Source organism: Sinohyriopsis cumingii, chromosome 8 (genome assembly GCF_028554795.1).
Source record: "Sinohyriopsis cumingii isolate HCF-2022 chromosome 8, ASM2855479v2, whole genome shotgun sequence".
In the NCBI taxonomy this organism is placed as follows: domain Eukaryota; kingdom Metazoa; phylum Mollusca; class Bivalvia; order Unionida; family Unionidae; genus Sinohyriopsis; species Sinohyriopsis cumingii.
In genome coordinates, this window is record NC_142968.1 from 7,995,015 (window position 1) to 8,015,986 (window position 20,972).

Sequence of the window (20,972 nt, forward strand, 5' to 3'; positions counted from 1 at the left end):
AGTATCTAATCATTAGTATCTAGCCATGTTTATCAAAAATATCTAGCCATGTTTATCAAAAATATCTAGCCATGTTTATCAACAGTATCTAATCATTAGTATCTAGGCATGTTTATCAATAGTACATAGTCATGTTTATTAACAGTATCTAATCATTAGTATCTAGGTATGTTTATCAATAGTACATAGTCATGTTTATCAAAAATATCTAGCCATGTTTATCAGCAGTATCTAATCATTAGTATCTAGGTATGTTTATCAATAGTACATAGTCATGTTTATTAACAGTATCTAGTCATGTTTATCAATAGTGTCTAGTCATGGTTATCAATAATATCTAATCATTACTATCTATTCATGTTTATCAATAATATCTAGCCATGTTTATCAACAGTATCTAATCATTAGTATCTAGCCATGTTTATCAATAATATCTAGCCATGTTTATCAACAATATCTAATCATTAGTATCTAGCCATGTTTATCAATAATATCTAGCCATGTTTATCAATAATATCTAGCCATGTTTATCAATAATATCTAGCCATGTTTATCAACAGTATCTAATCATTAGTATCTAGCCATGTTTATCAATAATATCTAGCCATGTTTATCAATAATATCTAGCCATGTTTATCAACAGTATCTAATCATTAGTATCTAATCATTCGTATCTAGCCATGTTTATCAATAATATCTAGCTATGTTTATCAACAGTATCTAGTCATGTTTATCAACAGTATCTAGTCATGTTTATCAACAGTATCTATTCATGTTTATTAACAGTATCTAGTCATGTTTATCAATAGTGTCTAGTCATGGTTATCAATAATATCTAATCATTACTATCTATTCATGTTTATCAATAATATCTAGCCATGTGTATCAACATTATCTAACCAGGTTTATCAATAATATCTAGCCAGGTTTATCAACAGTATCTAGTCATGTTTATCAATATTATCTAGTCATGTTTATCAATATTATCTAGTCATTAGTATTTATCAATATTATCTAGCCATATTTATCACTAATATCGATATATGTTTTTCTAGCCATGTTTATCAATAATATCTAGCCATGTTTATCAATAATACCTAGCCATGTTTATCAACAGTATCTAGCCATGTTATCAATAATATCTAGCCATATTTGTTAATAATATCTAGTCATGTTCATCAATAATATCAAGCCATGTTTATTTAGCCATGTTTATCAATAATAATTTTTCTTATTAATCAAGACAATCATAGGTTAGGAAAGTTAGACTGTATTATAAAAATCCGTTGTGCTGTTTTTGTCATTTAAATCATACATGTAGTCTAGTATTCCAAATTTATATATCAAAATGGACTCTAACGATACGACAATGTTAAAGAAAAATATTTCTTAAAATTTTTAGTTGACAGCTGATGCGTGTGAAAAACAGTACATCTGTGAAAACGTATATTCAAAAAAATGTGGGGTGGAGTGATGGTGGGGGTGGGGGTGGGGTTGTTCTCTGTATATAGGTGCACGAAGCCTTGTTTTATGTTTCAGCATTATTATTATATAATTCATAGTTTTAATGAGTTAAAATCAGCATGTGAATCTGTCAGAAATAATATGTACTAAATACTCCCATATAACCTTTAAATTTTCTTATTCACTGCTCCGGTGGCCTAGTGGTTAGATCATCCACCTCGGATGCGGGAGGTCGTGGGTTCGATCCCCGGCCGAGTCATACCAAAGACTTACAAAAATGGTACTAACAGCTGCCTCGCTTGGCGATCAGCATTAAGAGGTTAGTGTTAGGACTGGTCGGCCCGGTGTCAGGATAATGTGACTGGGTGGGACATCATGCTACATGTCTGCGGCATGATGCCCCAGAGCTAGACATCACTATAAACTGCCACATTGCAGACATCGTAACGATATGACTGACAAAATTGATAAAGCTACGTTAAAAATCCAAATCACATCACACTTATTCACAGCTCCGGTGGCCTAGTGGTTAGATCATCCGTGGTTAGGTCGTGGGTTTGATCCCCGGCCGAATCATACCAAAGACTAATAAAAATGGTACTAACAGCTGCCTCGCTAGGCGCTCAGAATTAAGAGGTTAGTGTTAGGACTGGTCCACCTGATGACTGGGTGGGACATTATGCTACATGTCTGCGGCATGATGCCCCAGTGCTAGACATCACTATAAACTACCACACTACAGACATCGTTGGAATATGACTAAAAAATTGTTAAAGCTACGTTAAAAATCCAAATAACACCCACCACAATTTTCCCATTCAACAAACAAAATAAAATGACATTATAAGATTGAAATAAAATTTACAATAACAAAGGTAAATATGCTATTATAATTTATAGTATCATGCGATTCAAATTTGTTCCAAATTATCGCTTTATTTGTGACCATGAATGATATATTCCTGAACGGTTTTCGTCAGTTTGGGTGTTGATTCCGAGTCCCTCTTTCCCCTTGGGTTACATGACTGCTGACATTGTTCGGAATAATCTGAACTCTCGCAGAAAGTAACATCGCAGTAAAAGTAGAGACCTTCATGATTCGACGTATATTCAAAATCTCGGAAGATAAACTTTGTCTCGTGAGTTGATTGAGAAATGTAATGTGTGTTTTCGTCTGCTTCACATCTATGTTCGAAAAAAAGAAAAAATGTCTAGGTCAATATTTGTGCAAATATGTGCTTTTCTTTACGAACGAAATCCACGCCATATATTTCATGGCACGCCTTAAACACATATGAAACTTTCTTTGAACTGGAGGTGTAGCACCAAGAGATCAGCACATAGACAGTAGACAGTATTCAAACGCGTAGCACTGAATGAAAGGAAACGGTTCTTTTATTGTATTAATACGTTTATCTAGAAAGCAAAATATGAAATTCAGAAAGATTGAATCTTTTAAAACCATATTTTATACTTGGTTATTCTGATTAGCACATTAAATTTCTCACCTATTTCCTTCGTCATCTCCTCTCGCAGACATATATATTTTTCCTGCGATTTCCCATGTATATTATTTCCAAAATGTCCCCATACGAGTTGTTTTTAATGAATCTAAAAATAAATCCATCTGTCACTAATTATTTGTTTAGCCTGATTACGGCCGGTAATTTAAAAGGAAAACCGGAACAACCCATTTACAAAACATACAGGCATGGAGACTAGAGTGTGTTTTCGTCACAGTTTCACGGTGGAAATTATGCCTTGGAAACGATTAAAATAAAAGAGCTTCCATGATTTGCAAATCAGTTTCCCAACTTTTAAGTAAACTATTTTTGTCAGGACGAAGATACAGAACATAGAAAAAAAAAAAAAAAAGACAAGCGCGCAACATAAAAGCCTAGAGAAAGCCTGAACTCTCTGCATGGTATGAATGACCGGAAATGATGTATGTTTACGAGAGGAACGCAGATAACCATTGGCATTAACAGTGCTTCTTGCCCTGTAAATTTCTGATGAGTGGGAGGGCTGACCGATGGGCGTTGTTTAGAATTAAAAACAATCCGTGATTCTTAACTTCGTGAACTTCTTTGAACATGCTTCATTACATTATGAAACAAACAAAGTTTCAATTCACCAGTTTCTAAAAAAATCATAACAAAACATTTTCTTCCCTCTATAATTAGCAAAATTTATATTGCTAATATGTTGGAATTTAACATTTCTTGGGTTTTAATAACGCTAAGACATTGGGATATACAACAGTCAATACTGATTTAATAAAATATGATTATCGAATTTTAGAAGAGTTGTTTCTTTTCCCATACAGATAAACCTACTTGTTCCTTATGATGTGAAACGTAATGGTTTCCCATACGTATAAACTCACCCGTTCCTTATGATGTTAAACGTAATGGTTTCCCATACATATCAACTTACCCGTTCCTTATGATGTAATATTTCATGCTATCTGCTGCATATGGGTCAGGTTTAGTGTAGCAGGAGTGTACACTCATTTTGACCCCCCAGTCAGCTGCATCCGTGTAGACCTTTACGTACACATCATCACCCACGCTCACGTGCAGTGGATTCCCGGGTATTTCGTGCAAGAAGTTGGGATCGCCGTAGAAGTGCATGGTGACGCTGAAGTGACTGGTTCCCTGTACGTGGTGATAGTTGAATGGTTTTGGTGTACTATAACTGATATAACTGGAGATAGTCCCATTTCTCATGACGCTACATTCAACATCCACGGTCCAATTGTACCCTCGGATAATGAATGGATGTTGGGGATCTCGCATTGCATACATCACTCTATTCCTGTACACCAGAGCATTTTGTGTGGCCTGAAACCGATTCAATTCCATTTTATTACAACTCTATGATCTTAAAATAATAGTAAAGTTTGAGAAGCAACAAGCTTTGCAAAATCTAATAAATAATATTTTTTATAGAATACAAAGTTAAAATGTAGAAAAGAACTCGGTATTGCGAATTCAATCCCAAATTATCATATAATTACTAACATAAGTTCCACTGAATAAAGTTCTGATTAATCTTCTGTGGTATCCCAAGTAATTTTCAACGCTGAAGGTGTTTTTTGTGTTTGTTTTAAACATATTTTATATTCACGATAGGATACAATGGGATTGTGCACAAGTTCTAACAACTTCAATTAACCCTCTCCCTACATGATAGAAGTATTCAATATGACAAAATAATAATGAAAAATGATTTGAGAGAGAGAGAGAGAGAGAGAAAGAAAATGACAGTAACCACGATTTGAGTAAGTTATTAAAATCGCCCAGTAGCCGTTATATATTTGCATACATGATTCAAAATTCTAAATTTTTCATTTGCATCGCCCTTTCCCCAAAGCAGTAAATCCAAGCTAATAGTTGCATATGCCATTGAAAGTAAATTTCTCACAAACGCAGTTCGTTTTCTACTGTACCTGGGACAGCAGCAGAGGAGGTTAACAGACCTTCATTTTAGAAGGGTCCAAATGCCGAAATAAGCCTTCGTAAAACAAAGATTCATTGACGTAAATAACTTTAAAAATAAAGGTGCTCTAACCACAATGAGGCTTCTCTAATTGGGTTAGTTTATATTTTCAATATTTTTTTCTCTGACTGAAAAATCAGAGGTAAGCGCAAATATATTACGAAATTTAACCAACTTGAGATCGCACCTCTTCTGCTATTATTAACCAAATATCTTATCAAGACCCACACGATGTCTTGTTCTGGGATCATGTAAATTTATTGTTATAAATCCGTGTGGGGTTGACTGCTCGCGAAAAGATATTTTTAAATTTAATTATGTCAATATCTCCGCTGCACCAAGTTTGACGAATATTTCGCAACGTATGTGTATCGACTCTATTAAATACATCTAAGATATTACAGTTATCTCTGATCACTTTTGGTATTTGTGTGTATCGTTGAGTAACATAGATCACATCTGTATTTATCTGCCTACCTCGAGAAAATATCCGAACTGGATTTGTTTGTTTGTCCAGCATCACATCATCGTATACGACTAAGTTATTAATTAATCCGTCTAGATCATCAGCACTCGGCGTTTCATCAATATCGGTTGTAAAATTAATAAAATCATCTCCATCTTTGTCCAGCAATTTTTCATTTTTATTAAAATCTTTAAGTACTTCTTAGCATCTCTGATCATCAACCGATGGAGCTACTAAATACTACCTATCCCATTTGAGCCATCTCATTATTAAATTAAACTAAGTAATAATTGCGTCTTAAACTTCCAGATGGACTTATTATTATCATTCTGATAGAAATTGGTAGGCTGTATGATGTTTAACTGGCTCTTGCTTTCGGGTCGCTGAGAAATCAATTACATTCATGTTATGTAAATATAATAAATAACATGGATTTATTGTGATTGTGTTGTAGAGTTAAAACTCCAACTACTGATTTATCTACTGTTACAACAAAAATAAAAGAATATCATACGGTGGAAGATGTGCAATATCTAACAAAATTTTTGTTTTCGTTTTTACCTAGAATTCAACATAAAGACGGTGGTGATATTGCTACACTAATGTCAACATTTTCAGGAGCTCCATGAGCCAAATACCCAGGAGAAAAACATCTTCCTAGATACAATTATTGTGGTCTTGGTACCCGACTTGATATCAAGACCAACCAAAACCAGGTGAGTATGTTGTAAACTATATCGATAAAGCATGTCACGTTCATGATGTAGCGTATAAAAGTAAAACTCTTAAAGATAGACACATTGCAGACGTGAAGCTGATTCATTCGTTAAATTGAAAAAAAAAAAAAAAAAAAAAAAAAAAAAAGTATCAGAGAATCACTAGCTAATTGGTTGGTAAGATCTGTGATGAAAGGTAGACTAGCATTAGGGGCTGGCAATTAATTAATCAACTATTAAATAATGGAGTCGATTTATTATAGTCCAAGGGGATACTGGAGAGGTAGAGCAGCAATTAGTAAACTCGCTGATGCAGCAAACCTTACACGTTCTGCCGCCGCAGCGTGGTTAGCACGACATGCAATATGGCAAATTTACCTACCACCGCCTAAACGAATTCAGCATGTACACTTCGATATCAGCGTTCCTAATGAAGTTCATCAGGTGGATATTTTGTTTTTACAACAGGATACTATCAAAATTGGAAGACGCCGATTAACGTACAAATACGCATTAACTGTAGTTGATGTTGCAAGCAGATGTAAATAAGCAGACCCACTATCGGCTAAAACAGGTGCTGAAGTTCTATCTGCTTTTGAACGAATTTATCAACGAGGACCCTTGCGATGGCCACAACTATTACAAGTTGATCCTGGCAAGGAATTTCTTTGTGCAGTATCAACGTTGATGAAGCGACATAATGTCAAAATACGATGAGGACATACTGCAATTACCCCGATCAGGCAATTGTTGAACGATTTAAGGAAACGCTTTCTGAGCGGTTGTTTGGATATCAATACGCGAATGAAAATGATTCAGGATAGGAGATCTAGCGAATGGGTTGCAAGATTACCAAATGTGATAGCCGCATGAAATAATGAAATCACTCGAACAACCAACATGAAACCTACTAACGCAATTTCACCTCTGTCTGCGTGGGTTCGAGTCTAGGATTCGGCCAATGTGGGTATGTGAGAAAGCTTGCCAGTAGATTCCCGTGGGTCGGTGGTTCTTCCCTGGATTTTACAGGGTTCTTCCTCCACCATTAATGCTGGCCGCCAAACATAGCCTATCGTGTGCTGAAAAATGGCGTTAAACCCAACAACAACAACAACAACTAACGCAATTACAAAAAAAAAAAAAAAAAAAAAAAAAAAAAACATATAAATACAATGACGTGATTTTTAAACGCAGCTAGTATTAGATAATGTTACTGCAAGATATTTATAAGAACCCGGTGAACCTGGTGAACTTGAAGGTGGTAAAAAAAGAACGACTGATCTTATTTGGAGTATTACAATACATACACTAGCGTGGTACGATCCACGGGTAGACCTGCAAGATACAGATTAGATTCAACTGCTCCTCAACGCGGATTTGTACGTGAACAACTACAAGTAATTTCTGAAGATACACAATTACCGCCGCATTCACTTAATTAGCATCTAGACGTCGATTACATTCAAGACAGGTCAGCACCACATTTTCGCGTCTATGACCAAGACTACTGTCTTTTATATCTACGGTAAATTGTTTTGGATTATTATTTGAATATCGCCAAAACATTATACAATTACAGCTCGCACAGTGATTATTCTGCTGTGGTTTCATCACTATGATAAATTCAACACCTTGATCAAAGTCGTGTTTTTTTTTGTCACATTCTTTATATTCAGTTAATATTTTTCTTATGATATCATTGTCACCTCGACATTTATCGAGAACATCGACAGTGGTTTCTGTAACGTCTATAGTAGCCCTCCGAAATTGAGATATTTTTCTCACTCGAGACAATGCGAGATAAACTAAATTTGACCATTCGACACGATCTTCGACAATCCGAACTCAAGTATCAGAGATGGTTAACCCCTGAGATGAATGAATTGTCATTGCGTATCCTAACGTCCAAAGGGATTTATCCGTGTATAGCGCATCTTCAACAACAATGACATCAACCAAAACAACATCATTTAATACAAGATTTTGTTTCTCAGTCTGTCCTAGTATATCAACGTCGATATTCTGCTGTCGCGTATCTGCTGGTCTATAACACAGCGGCATTGGTAATTCTGACAACTTTTCTTTACGTAACATAAATAATTGTTGTTGAAGTATATCACGAACTATCTTTTCTATTGCAACTATTAAATCATTTGGTCTCCACAAATTCCAAACATTGTTAATAGGGGTTTCTGAAATTATTTTACGCATAACTTTACATTTAATTTTATTCGGTTGTAGTCTGATTAACGTTTTAAACTCTCTTATGATCATCAGTTATTTCTTCAGAATAATCTACAAAATTCTTTAACCAGTCATGTGGAGATAACCCAACATACGGTGGTGGTTGACCATGATCGCAACGCATTACCACAGCTGTATGTATTGTTAATAACCAATCAAAAATGTTTTTAATGTTTTTAATGTTTCTAACGACATTGTACATATTTCATCCCAGACAATAAACCTTAGAAAATTTTTCTCTCCCATTGAATCAGGAGTTCATGCGTCACCCTTGTATCGAACAAAGCCATGATAAATAAATGATTTAATATCTCTCATTTATCTTGCAAGGCTGTGTCTAGGAGTTAAAACGATCATATCAAAATTCCGAAATAGTTCAATCACGCGAGTTGTTTTCCCAGACCTACCTGGTCCATTAAGATAAACTGTTTTATATCTAGCCACTGGATCATACACTGACGGTGTAGATGATTACTGTAACATCTGATATTTTTTACAATAAGTATTTCTGATTTCAACATCAGCGGATTAAGAATAATTGAGTTTTTCTTGTTTTATTCTCCATTCTCTCCATGATAAAGCATAAATGCCGATATTTAATGTTTCCAACAATCCTTTATATTGATATCAAACGAATCCGTAGCGACTCTGGCGACAAACAAAGAAACTCTGTTTATCGTCGATGATTGATTTATCGAGACGTATGCGAGCATTGCTGATCTCAAATGAGTAAATTGCGGTGACTCACCGTCCATATAACGCACACTTGTACTTAATTTGGTTCCATTTGGCAAGAAACCTATTTCTCGACTTATAAACGTATTGTTCTTCGACGTATCAGCGATTATAATATATAACTCAGCATCGTCTATAACCAATATTGTACAATGTCATTTTTGATCATATGATCCTACTTAGATGGATTTACCGATTCTTTTTCTGCCGAGATCTTTTGCGATTTCATTTTTGTGTTTCTAATATTTCCTCTCGAATATATTTTTCTGTTGATGGAGGTTCTGTTAATACTTTTTTGGTGGAAAGAGTTCTTGTCCCTATGTTTGTTGCAGAGGTGTAGGAAGTCGATATGAAGGCTCATGCTGTGGTGGAGGAGATTTTTGTTGTTTTTCTGCTTGTCGCGAAGGTGGTGGAGGTTGTTGGAATTTCGCTTGTTCCAGTGTCTCTTCATATAGTCTTGGTACTTTTCTAACAAGACCTAAGTATTCTAAATCATCATGTCTGACTTGTTTCTTTATTTTTTTTCTATATGCGGTATATCCATTTAATAAAATTAGTATCAGTTACACCCTAGTAACCAGGGTCTAAAATATCAGAGTTATTAAATATACTAGTCAATATTTTTTTCTTCAAGTTTAGTATTTTTAATATCATCGACAAAACCATCCCTCAATGTTTAAATAATATTACTATTTCCCTTCTTGCTCTAGATTTAGATGCAATATGTCTGTTTACGTCGGCGATGTCAATACAATCTTCCTCAATATCCTCAAGTATTTCTTCATCGACAGGTGGATATTGAGCAGCAGCTATGTCAGCTGGAAGTCTTTCTAAAAGTTTTTTATTTTATTTCCTAGCTCTTTTTGCTATCTTTTCAGTTTTTTCAGCAGTTTGTTTTACTGATGGAAAAAGACCTTCACTAGCCTCTGCAACTCTTTCCGTAACTTTTGTAACTGGTCTAAATAATTGTTCAGTGCCCTCTGCAAATTCAGCTTGAGCTTCTTGACATTTTTTTAATGAATCATGAACAGGAAGACATTTTGTGATTGGTTCTAGTCGTTCTCGAGCTAATCTAGCAGTGTAAGATTCTTTAGATGGTGGCATTATTGACATGATAATGATTTAATTACAGCAGCAGAGGAGGTGCGACCCCAATGAAGCGTCACGGTGGGTAAACGCGCGCATACAAATTTAGAAAAAACACAAACGACAACGATAAAATAACAAAAAAAATCTAACCCCCAAGAAAAACTCTCGGTAAGTTAGAGGTATCGGTTTAGCGTTATCGACCGTTTTAGTTTTTTATTTATTTCGTAAAAAACTTTTATTTTAAGCAAATGACTTTCCAGCAAAAGGTCTGTTCAACTCCTCTGCTGCTGGGACAGTACATGAAAAAGTGCATGCTGGTTTCGATCCCATAGCATGAACTCAAAGAAATATCAGCAAGTTGAACATGGTAAAGATCAGTTTTTAATAAACTTACATTATGTCGTAATCCAGTATGGATAATATACACTGTTCGCTTAATAAAACCTGGCATTTTACTGAATATGATTTTTGGAAAGAAACACTGTTTTAAAGCACTCTTCTGAGTCTCCTGATCGAGATTGTTCCACAAATATACTGTTGAGGGTATAAAAGATGATTTGGTAGAATTTGACCTGCAGTTGCAAATGACCATAATGTTTGAACCTCGAAGGTTATCATTTGTTTGTTCGGACGCAGGGGGAGGGAGTAATTCAATGTTATAGCCTTGAGTTTGGCTGGTTTTAATGTTGCAGAATGTTAGTAAATTTTGTCTTATTTCTTGACTGCATTCTTTCCTACCATGTTTCAAAGTAGAGAGATTGCTTACTAGTGTAGTTTGGAAGTCCTGTAACTATTCATGCCCCTTCGAGCTGTAGTTTTTCAAATTTTTCTGAATCGATCAACGAGCATCCGTCCCAGACTACAGTGGCATATGCCATGATAGGCCTGCTATAAGTTGTATACAATTTTGATAAAATTTGCATACTTAGTTTGTGTTTTAGTTTCCTCAGATTAGCTATTCGAGATGATGCTGTTTTTAAAATGCTATCAATGTGTCAAGTGTATTTGGTATTTGATGAAAGTAATAATCCAAGATGGCGATGAGAATCCACATATTTAAATTCAATATTCTCAAAATAAAATTAAGGATTATTGGTTACTTTTTTATTAGTGAAACGCATCCCTTGTTTTTGGTCAAAATTTGAGAGCCATATCTTGGACCAATTATACAATTTTAGTAGATCATTATTCATCATACGCATGATTTCAGAAGAATAAGGGGATGAATACTGCAGACATGAGTCATCTGCAAAAAGACGGGATCGAGGGCTCATGCCATCGGCAATATCTTTTGCATGGAATAATAACAAAAATGGCCCAAGCACGGTTTCTAGCGGCACACCAGCAATTATAATCATTTCCAGTAAATAAGTAACTCGCAAACACACCGCTTGTTTTCTGTTACTTAAATATCTTTCAACCATTTTATCAGATTACCTAAAACACCGCATTGCTTCAATTTAAATAATAAGCCCTGTGACAGACCCGCTCGAAAGCTTACAATACAAGAGTTTTGAGATTCGTTCTAATGAAATGCAAATACTATGATACATTTCAATAAGTTGAAAAACAGTGAACTGACCAGGAAGGAGTCCTGAAGGTGTTTATGTGCTAGTAGTGGATGGTAGTCGCTATTATTACTGATGTAAGAATGGTCTCAATTGTATTAATGTGCCAACATTATTTCGTTTAATCACAGTAATATAACCAAGGTTTACTTATTCAAATTCATCATAATTCGCATTATAATATCTCTTTCTAAGCCTCTTGATAGGTTACTTTATATTTCTAGAGAATAATAAATAATTTCACTCAAATCAACGTCTGAATACAACAATATAAATGCTTTCTGCCAGATGTTATCACAAGAATAAATAATGGTTTGCAGTAAACAAGAATATATATATATATATATATATATATATATATATATATATATATATATATATATATATATATATATATATATATATATATATATATATATATGGACAAGTTACGCTACAAGATATAATTTTACATAACGCACAGCAAACAAAGAATATACAAAAATCAACAAACAATGAAAATCAAATAGACCTAACACATTATCAAACATATATGTAATCAAACAAAATAACTGATTGATAGATAGACGAGTTTCCTTCTGTTAAATGTAATGTATTTCCCCAGCCAGTTCATGAGGAACATCCCGCTTCAAATCTTGCTGGGAATTATATCTATGGTGAACCGTGATAAAAAAATCGTGTGTTATTTCTAACAAAGACAAAAGAGATATACTAAGCCTTATTTGTTTCTTCCATACTGATTTAATTATATCTTACCGCCTCACTGGTCAAACAGCTGCTGATTCCATATTGGAATACGAGCGTGTAACCATTACTGTTTCCAGTACACGAGTTTTGGCCAAAGTAAATGTCCGATGCACGTGAATCAGGGTAGATCTGTCCCAGCAAATACATGTTGACCTGGATATACCAGCCACTGGAGGTACAGCTTGGGGAAACTACATCTTTTAGAGAATGGCTTACTACAAATTAAAAAGAATATGCAAACCCAATAAATCTGTAGAATCCAAAGAAGTGAAGGCACAACAATTTAGGGCAATCTGCAAACGGCATGTCAGTATTATACTTTGAACTTCGTAAGAGAAAAGATTACTTACGAATGTATTAAAGTCCATCTGAGTGTTTTAGTTTTAATTTTAAATTTAATTTTAATTTTAATTTTAATTTTTATCCAGCTCTTTGGGAATTCCTCCTCCTGTCTTTTTTATAGAGCTATATTATAAATAGGAATGTGTTTCACGGGACAACAACTTTACGTGCAAATTTGCACACGTGTGCAATAACATATTTGCAATGGGTTTTCATGGGCAAAATCTTACGTGTGCAATAAAACATTTGCGGTAAGAGCGTCCGCCTCGGATGCAGGAGGTCGTGGGTTCGATCCCCGGCCGAGTCATACCAAAGTCTTACAAAAACGGTACTAACAGCTGCCTCGCTTGGCGCTCAGCATTAAGAGGTTAGTGATAGGACTGGTCGGCCCGGTGTCAGGATAATGTGACTGGGTGGGACATCATGCTACATGTCTGCGGCATGATGCCCCAGTGCTAGACATCACTATAAACTGCCACATTGCAGACATCGTAGCGATGTGACTGAAAAATAGTTAAAACTACGTTAAAAATCCAAATCACATCACATCACAGATTTGCAATGAGTTTTCATGGGCAAAATCTTACACACGTGTGCAATAACAGATTTGCAATGGGTTTTCATGGGCAAAATCTTACACACGTGCAAATTTGCAGTAGCAGATTTTCTCCAGGTATTACGAGTCTATACTCTAAAGTAAGTAACAGAAAAGAGTAAAGACAACAACCTTTGAAAAATGTAGCAAATAATTTACTTCCCTAGAATTAAATCCAAATTGTAATCCACGAATTAAAACACATGTCCTAGTAATGAAAAGTCCCAAGAGATCCGAAATTGAAGGCGATAATGTCTGTAATAACCTACGAAGTGCAGATGAGTCAACCGTCTCTTGTTGAATCACTGAACATATTCTAGTTTTGAATTCAGTATAAATTCTAGTGAATGCTTTTGCCAAGAATCTTGTCAGAGCACTTTGTATTTCCAGGGAAAATGATCATTTGAATTCAATAATTTGAAAAATAAAATTCAGCACAAACTGGACACAGCATAATACATATTAACGTGTCAAGTGTTTTAAGCCCAACTGACAAACCTTTATGAAAACATCAATTATACGACTAATGAAGACGCAAGAAAGATTCCCGGATGAGGGTCAAAAGCTCATTCTTCTGGACAAAATAGACGTTTGTTACCAATTGGCACGTGATAAATATCACGTAGTCCAGGTATGACCTTGACTCAACTTAATATTTCTTACTCTGAGAGAGATTAAATTAGTTTTTTTAAATGTTGTTTACCAAAACTGTCACTGATTTTGGAACAAGATCAGCCACTAGATACAATGTTTTAATACCAATAGCATATGACGAAAATTTAAAAAAATATTAATAAAAATATTTAAAAACTATCAAACAAATTAAATTAAACAAAATATTCATAACACAGGTCATAAAGTATGATTATCTTTGATTATATCATCCATGAGATATTCTTTACAAACTGAGTAATGAAATTAGAGATACTACTACTACTACTACTGAAATTAGTGACACTACTACTACTACTACTACTACGATTACTACTACTATAATAATAATAATAATAATAATAATAATAATAATGTTACGATTCTACACTTACAAACTCAAATAACAGAAAAGAAGCAAAACCGACAAGTTTTGTTATACGCTAAAGTAATAAATGAAAATGTCAGTAGAGCTTACATTGCAATGAAGCGAATCCAAATTAGTGCTTGTAAATCCTATGAAAGTCTTAAGGGGGCGCTCACCTGTTATTATGTACTTTACAGAGAGTGACGTATGTTAGGTGAAGTTGCTTGTATTTAAAACATACAAAGTGGAGAGAATGATGGCATACCTCTATACTACTATAATATAATGTGGCCGACATTTCTTTGGATATTGTACTTTTGGAAATTGTACATGATCTAACCACACTGCTAACTAAAATGACTGCTCTCTTGTGTTCCAAAAATCAGTCTGACTTTGTCTAAAGTACACTATCTTTAGCAGCTATTAAAACAGAGAAAATGAATTTTGCCAGACTAGGCAATAACAGCTTCTGAAAGCTGTTGTTGTTATTCTTGTAGTGTTTAACGCCTTTTTCAGCACACGATAGGCTATACATGGCGGCCAGTAGTAATGGTTGTGGAAGAACCCGGGAAAACCCCAAAAATAACCACCGACCCACGAGAAGCTACTGGCAAGCTTTCTCACATGCCCAATTTAGCCAAATCAGAGACTGGAACCCACGCAGACAGAGGTGAGATGGCAGTAACGGATTGCGCTTTAGACCACTCGGCCACTAAGGGCCACAGCTTCTGAAAGTGCAATGAATTAATTCAGTTTGCCAGACTAGACAATACCAGCTTCTGAAAGTGCAATGAATGAATTAACAAATATATAAAATGTAAAAAGAAAACGTTACCGGCTCTTTCTTTTAATACAATTTTTTAATACAATTATCTCTGAAGTTTAGGAAGTGAAAATGACCAAGTGGAGCTAGCACTTGTTTGAAAGGTGTACGTCTGGAGTAAGGCCAAGCTGTGTACTCTATAACCCATAGTATACCCATTTATCATACACCAAAATAAAGGGAATTAAAGGTTCTTTGAACTATACCTAAGATAGACAAGGTCTTTTTTAAATAGCCAGTATAACCAGTGAGGAAAGCCGGGAAAATTCATTTTCTTTAAAGTTGTAACCCTATACAAAATACGAAACTGTATAGCGCCACCTAAACGAATGAAATATTCCTTATAATTTCAATACCAAAAATGTACAAGTCCTCCAAGAACCATGACGTTATTAATACAGCGTTGTCCATAATTTTTTGGAATAGGTTATAACAGTTTCAGAATAATATTATTGTCCAAATAATGAGCACTTTCAATTACCACTGTACAGTCCAAACAATATTTTTCCTCTCGACAAATATCTAAGTGGAACATAAAATGCGTCTGCAGGCTTACATTAGCAACACAGAAGTGTGAATGGTTCCAGAAATCAAAATTCAAATGGATGCTTAATTTTCTTCGTATATACACTATAATGTGCGACTTTAGTTCGCATTAGACCCCATGTGACTACATACACTGTTGATCTACGACAAATTACGTATATTTACGTGACCTCGCGCAACCAATGGAAATTCAAAGAATTCTTCTTGAAACTTCTATATCCCATCAGTCACTGAGAAAATACGTCATAGTCGCCATTTTAAGTCTTATTAATACGATTATTATTACTAATTGTCAGCACGTACGTAAACATTTATTACTAGATCCGTCGTAGTTTCTGTTTTCAACAAAGCCGAATTCCGCACACAGTTTATAACAAAAAATATTCTATACTGTTCACGACCATGTATATAAATTACGAAAATTAAATAAAATCATTTACCAGAAGTTACAGAAAATATAGATATACATAACAACAACAACACCAGCAATAATAATAATAATAATAATAATAACAATAAAAATAAAAACCTATAGATTTCGTGCGGCAATTTGAATCATCCATGCAGCTGACAATGAAAACTTTTACTGTCAGATAAGTACCCTTGTTTCATTTTTAACTTGATATATGATGTGATTTGACAATGAGATACATACGCACCAAAAACTTCTTAACACCCATTCATCTCCACACATATGAGAAAACTTACACGCACAAGAAGTCATCAACACCCATTCATCTGCACACAGATACAAAACTTATCTGTACAAAAGTCATTTATACTCATTCGTCTACAGGCATATACAAAACACGATACGTAAAAATGTCATTAACACCCATTAGTCTACGCAAAGATACAAAAACTTATACACACAAAAAACAATTAACACCACACTCATTCGCCTCCACGCCGGTACGAAAACTTTCAGATGAGCCAATATTTTGTTTTCTTTCAGCACACCTTTGCACAGGAGACTGTGACATCCTTGGTCCGTTCGTATGTCCGACCGCCTTTGCGCGACCACATTCTCGTATGCCACTGAGTAAAATTTCACTAAACGTTTTAGTTAAGGTGTATTTGGAGTACTCAGCAAATGGTTTTTCATTTTTGTCTCCAGCCCCTGGGATGCGGTCAAGGCCAGATTTACAATAATTTCAACACAAATAATATTTTGAAATGAATTCTGTCCGAACCTTATATATGCTGTAATTGAAGAAAGACACATTATATATCTTATCGACTTTGCATTATGAGCCCGGGTCGCTGTTTAGTGGTGGGAGTTAGTCCTAGGTAGGGTTAAGGAGGAGGGAGCAGGGGTGGTGTGTGTCTCTGCTGGGATATGCTATGTAAAAACTTTGTGATTTGCGGTGACGAATTTGCTTTAGATACTCAATCCCACTCTAGACTTGTTTTCACAATGCTACGTTTCTTGATCCTTTTAGCTTCTCAAAACTTAGCGCCATCTTGGACAGCTGTATTGAGAACTGGTACCGAAACTTGTTCCTATTTCTATTCCAGTTTCATGTACTCAAGAAATGACTCCTTTGGGAAGGCTCTCTGGGATGCATACAATTTCAAACTGGTTATAGAAACTATATCGTCCATTTTCCAATTACTCTACATATTGTTGAACTTCGAGAACAGCGACAATATATCCACAACAGTCACGCTATGTACTCAGATATGCCGACATGACGAAATGTCCATAACGGTCACTCTGTGCACACCCAGATATGCCGACATGATGAAATGTCCATAACGGCCACGCTGTGCACACCCAGATATGCCGACATGACGAAATGTCCATAACGGCCACGCTGTGCACACCCAAATATGCCGACATGAAAAAATATCCGTAACAGTGACGCTATGTACACCCACATACGACGTCAAGACAAAATATCCGTTACAGTGACGCTATGTACACCAAAATATGCCGACATGACGAAATGCCTAGAAATGAACGCATTTATATACAAAATTTGCCATATATGTCGATACAAAATGTCATACTGGCCACAGATATTTATCACAAACACCTACACTAAAAAATTTTTAAAGAAAGGAAATTAAGCATTATTTTCCAGTAAATAACTTAAAATTAAACACAATGTTTTCACTTGAGGAATTTGGCACACTTAAAATTTATTCATGTAGAAAATTGGCTTGAGATGGAAGAAATGTGTAAATTCACATTTCCATACGTGTGTAACACTAAATTGTCTAAATAGCATAGCATAGTCGATAGGCGGGGCATAGTCGGTAGGTGGAGCTTAGTCGGTAGACAGTAAATATTTGTTGATAGGCGGACCTTATTCAACGTCTGATACGTTAACATCACTAAGTACAGACCAATCTTTGCACCATGCATTAAGTGGATATCTCATGATTACTCAAGAAGTCACGTGTCCAACCTTCCGCAGCTATATTTGTCCATCTTCCGTCTCTGATAATATGTGTGTGCATAGGTTTACATGTTTCTATACATGATACTCACGTGGCCCGTTAGAGGTGAAGTATACTGGAATAGGAACAGTGGTGTTTCCCTCCACAGTCACCATTAAGATACCCAAAACTGTTACCTGTGATTGTAAAAGAATATTTTTGAAATGAAATCAGGCATATAGAAGTAAAGACGGAAATGTAATTGTTGAAATGCAAACTCTCTCTCTCTCTCTCTCTCTCTCTCTCTCTCTCTCTATATATATATATATATATATATATATATTTCGATGAAATGTTGTCCTTGTAAAAGGGCACACACTCTGTGCCAATGTATGAAATGCAATGACTTTGATCTGGGTGAAGTTTACAAACCTATATAACTTATTTACTCGTTATTGTATGTTCAGGAAATACGTTTAGACCCACATATTAGAATGACAGAATAATAAATGTGCAGCTTTTTTTTAATATGGCAACAAAGTAGTCTTCCTACTTACAGGTAAACCTCTTTTTTTACCGACCGATCTCCATGCCGACGTAATTAAAAAATAGACCTCCATGCCGACCTACTTACAGACCAATCTCCCTGTCATTCTATCTAAAGATTGAACTCCGTGCAGACCTGTTTACAGACCGACCTACATACCTTAGGTTCCACTAATTTCTCTACTATTTATTAATTTAAAATCGTGGAAGCAAAATGTGTTTCACAATTGGCTCCAAATAAACCATTCTCACATTCCGAGATAGATTGCCTTGAGAGTAACAATGGAAAATGTTTGAAATAAATAAATTTAGTCCAAGAAGATTTATTTCGAACTGGTATTTTGATTGTGCCAGATAAGTTAACACTCTCCTGGAATGTTTTTTAATGTACGCAAGCCTACACGATTCCTCACATGTCCCAAAAGTATACATATAACACCCGTTAGACCTCCCCCCCTCGATCGACCGAGAGATAGAGAGAGAGAGAGATACAGAGAGACCGAGAGAGAGAGAGAGAGAGAGAGCGGTGGGGAGGTGGCAGTCAGACATAAAATATTGATATAAGATGCTTTTCCTCTGAAAATGTTCCTCCAGTGTTCAATAATGTTTTATTAAACTATTCAGAAAGATAAATGCAATTTTCTGAAAAAATATCTGTCATTATTTACAGCGCACTTAAAAATAACACTCATTGAAAATATGTCATTATTCACCGTACACTTAATACTCACTGAAAATATATCAGTAATTACCGTACACTTAATAATAATGCTCACTAAAATATGTCATTATTTACCGTACACTTATTAATAATACTCACTGAAAATTTGTCTTCATTTAGCGTACACTTAATACTCACTGAATTTCTGTCATTATTTATAGTACACTTAATAATAATACTCACTGAAAATCTGTCATTATTTACCGTACACTTAATACTCACTGAAATTCTGTCATCATTTACTGTACACTTAAAAATAATATTCACTGAAAATCTGTCATTATTTACCATACACTTAGTGCTGACTGAAAATGTGTAGCTATTTATAGTAGAATTAATGATAATACTCACTAGTAAAACTGTTTCCTTCTGGCACATCATTTTTACACGTTTTACTGCATTCAATTACAAGAGTGAAAGATAGACTAGTGTATCCAACTTGAACGTAGATTTGATAGATAAATCATACAAACTAACATCGATAAGCATGTATGATGAATTACTGAACACTATAAAAATAGGTCATTGCCATGTATTTAGAACTATATAGTTAAATGGGAGATAGGTGACATATCGATGGATAAGATGACCAGTTCATACATACATGCTTCCGTGTGTGCGTGCGTGCGTGCGTGCGTGCGTACGGACGTACGTACATACGTACATACATACTGCGGGAGGTCGTGGGTTCGATCCCCGGTTGAGTCATACCAAAGACTTACAAAAATGGTAATAACATCTGCCTCGCTTGGCGTCCAGCATTAATATGTTAGTGTTAGGACTCGGTGGGACATTATGGCTACATGTCTGCGGCTTGATGCCCCAGTGCTAGACATCACTATAAACTACCACACTGCAGACATCGTAGCGATATGACTGATAAATTGTTAAAGCTATGTTAAAATCTAACACACACACACAGACACACACCCGCACACAAACACACACATACGCATACACACACGCATACACATACATACATACATACATACATACATACATACGTACATACATAGTGGTTAGAGCGTCCACATCGGATGCAAGATGTTGCAGTTTCGAGCCCCTGAAGAGTCATACCAAAGACTTACAAAAATGGTAATAACAGCTGCCTCGCTTGGCGCTCAGCATTAAGAGGTTAGCGTTAGGACTGGTCAGCCTGGTATCAGTATAATGTGACAGGGTTGGACATGATGCTACATGTCTGCGGCATGATGCCCCAGTGCTAGACATCGTAGCCATATGACTGAAAACTTGTTAATGCTACGTTAAAGAATCCAAACCAGACAAATCCAAATCTTGAATATTCAGTCGTATTACTTTAGTAAAAGGTGGAGGATGTTCTTGTTAGCATTTTAGCGTAGCACTAGTACAATGAATTGTGTGGTTGTTTATTCTTCAGTTGGCCTGGATCTATGGTAGTCGCCAACTAGCTCCAAAGAAGGCATGTTTGTTCTCCAGTCTGTTAT

At 35.4% G+C, this 20,972-nt stretch overlaps 1 protein-coding gene across 1 annotated transcript; it reads right to left on the reverse strand.

Annotated features, from left to right (window-relative positions):
• Positions 1 to 1,109: 1,109 nt before the first annotated feature.
• Positions 1,110 to 19,936, reverse strand: LOC149792933 (scavenger receptor cysteine-rich domain-containing protein DMBT1-like). The gene is made up of 5 exons (XM_089966252.1): positions 19,858 to 19,936; positions 18,352 to 18,436; positions 12,540 to 12,745; positions 3,901 to 4,307; positions 1,110 to 2,649 (listed from the first exon to the last, which is right to left on the reverse strand). Exons 1-5 carry the CDS (start codon positions 19,885 to 19,887, stop codon positions 2,400 to 2,402), a joined length of 978 nt encoding a protein of 325 aa, XP_089822378.1. The 5' UTR covers positions 19,888 to 19,936; the 3' UTR covers positions 1,110 to 2,399.
• Between the last annotated feature and the right edge of the window lie 1,036 nt (positions 19,937 to 20,972).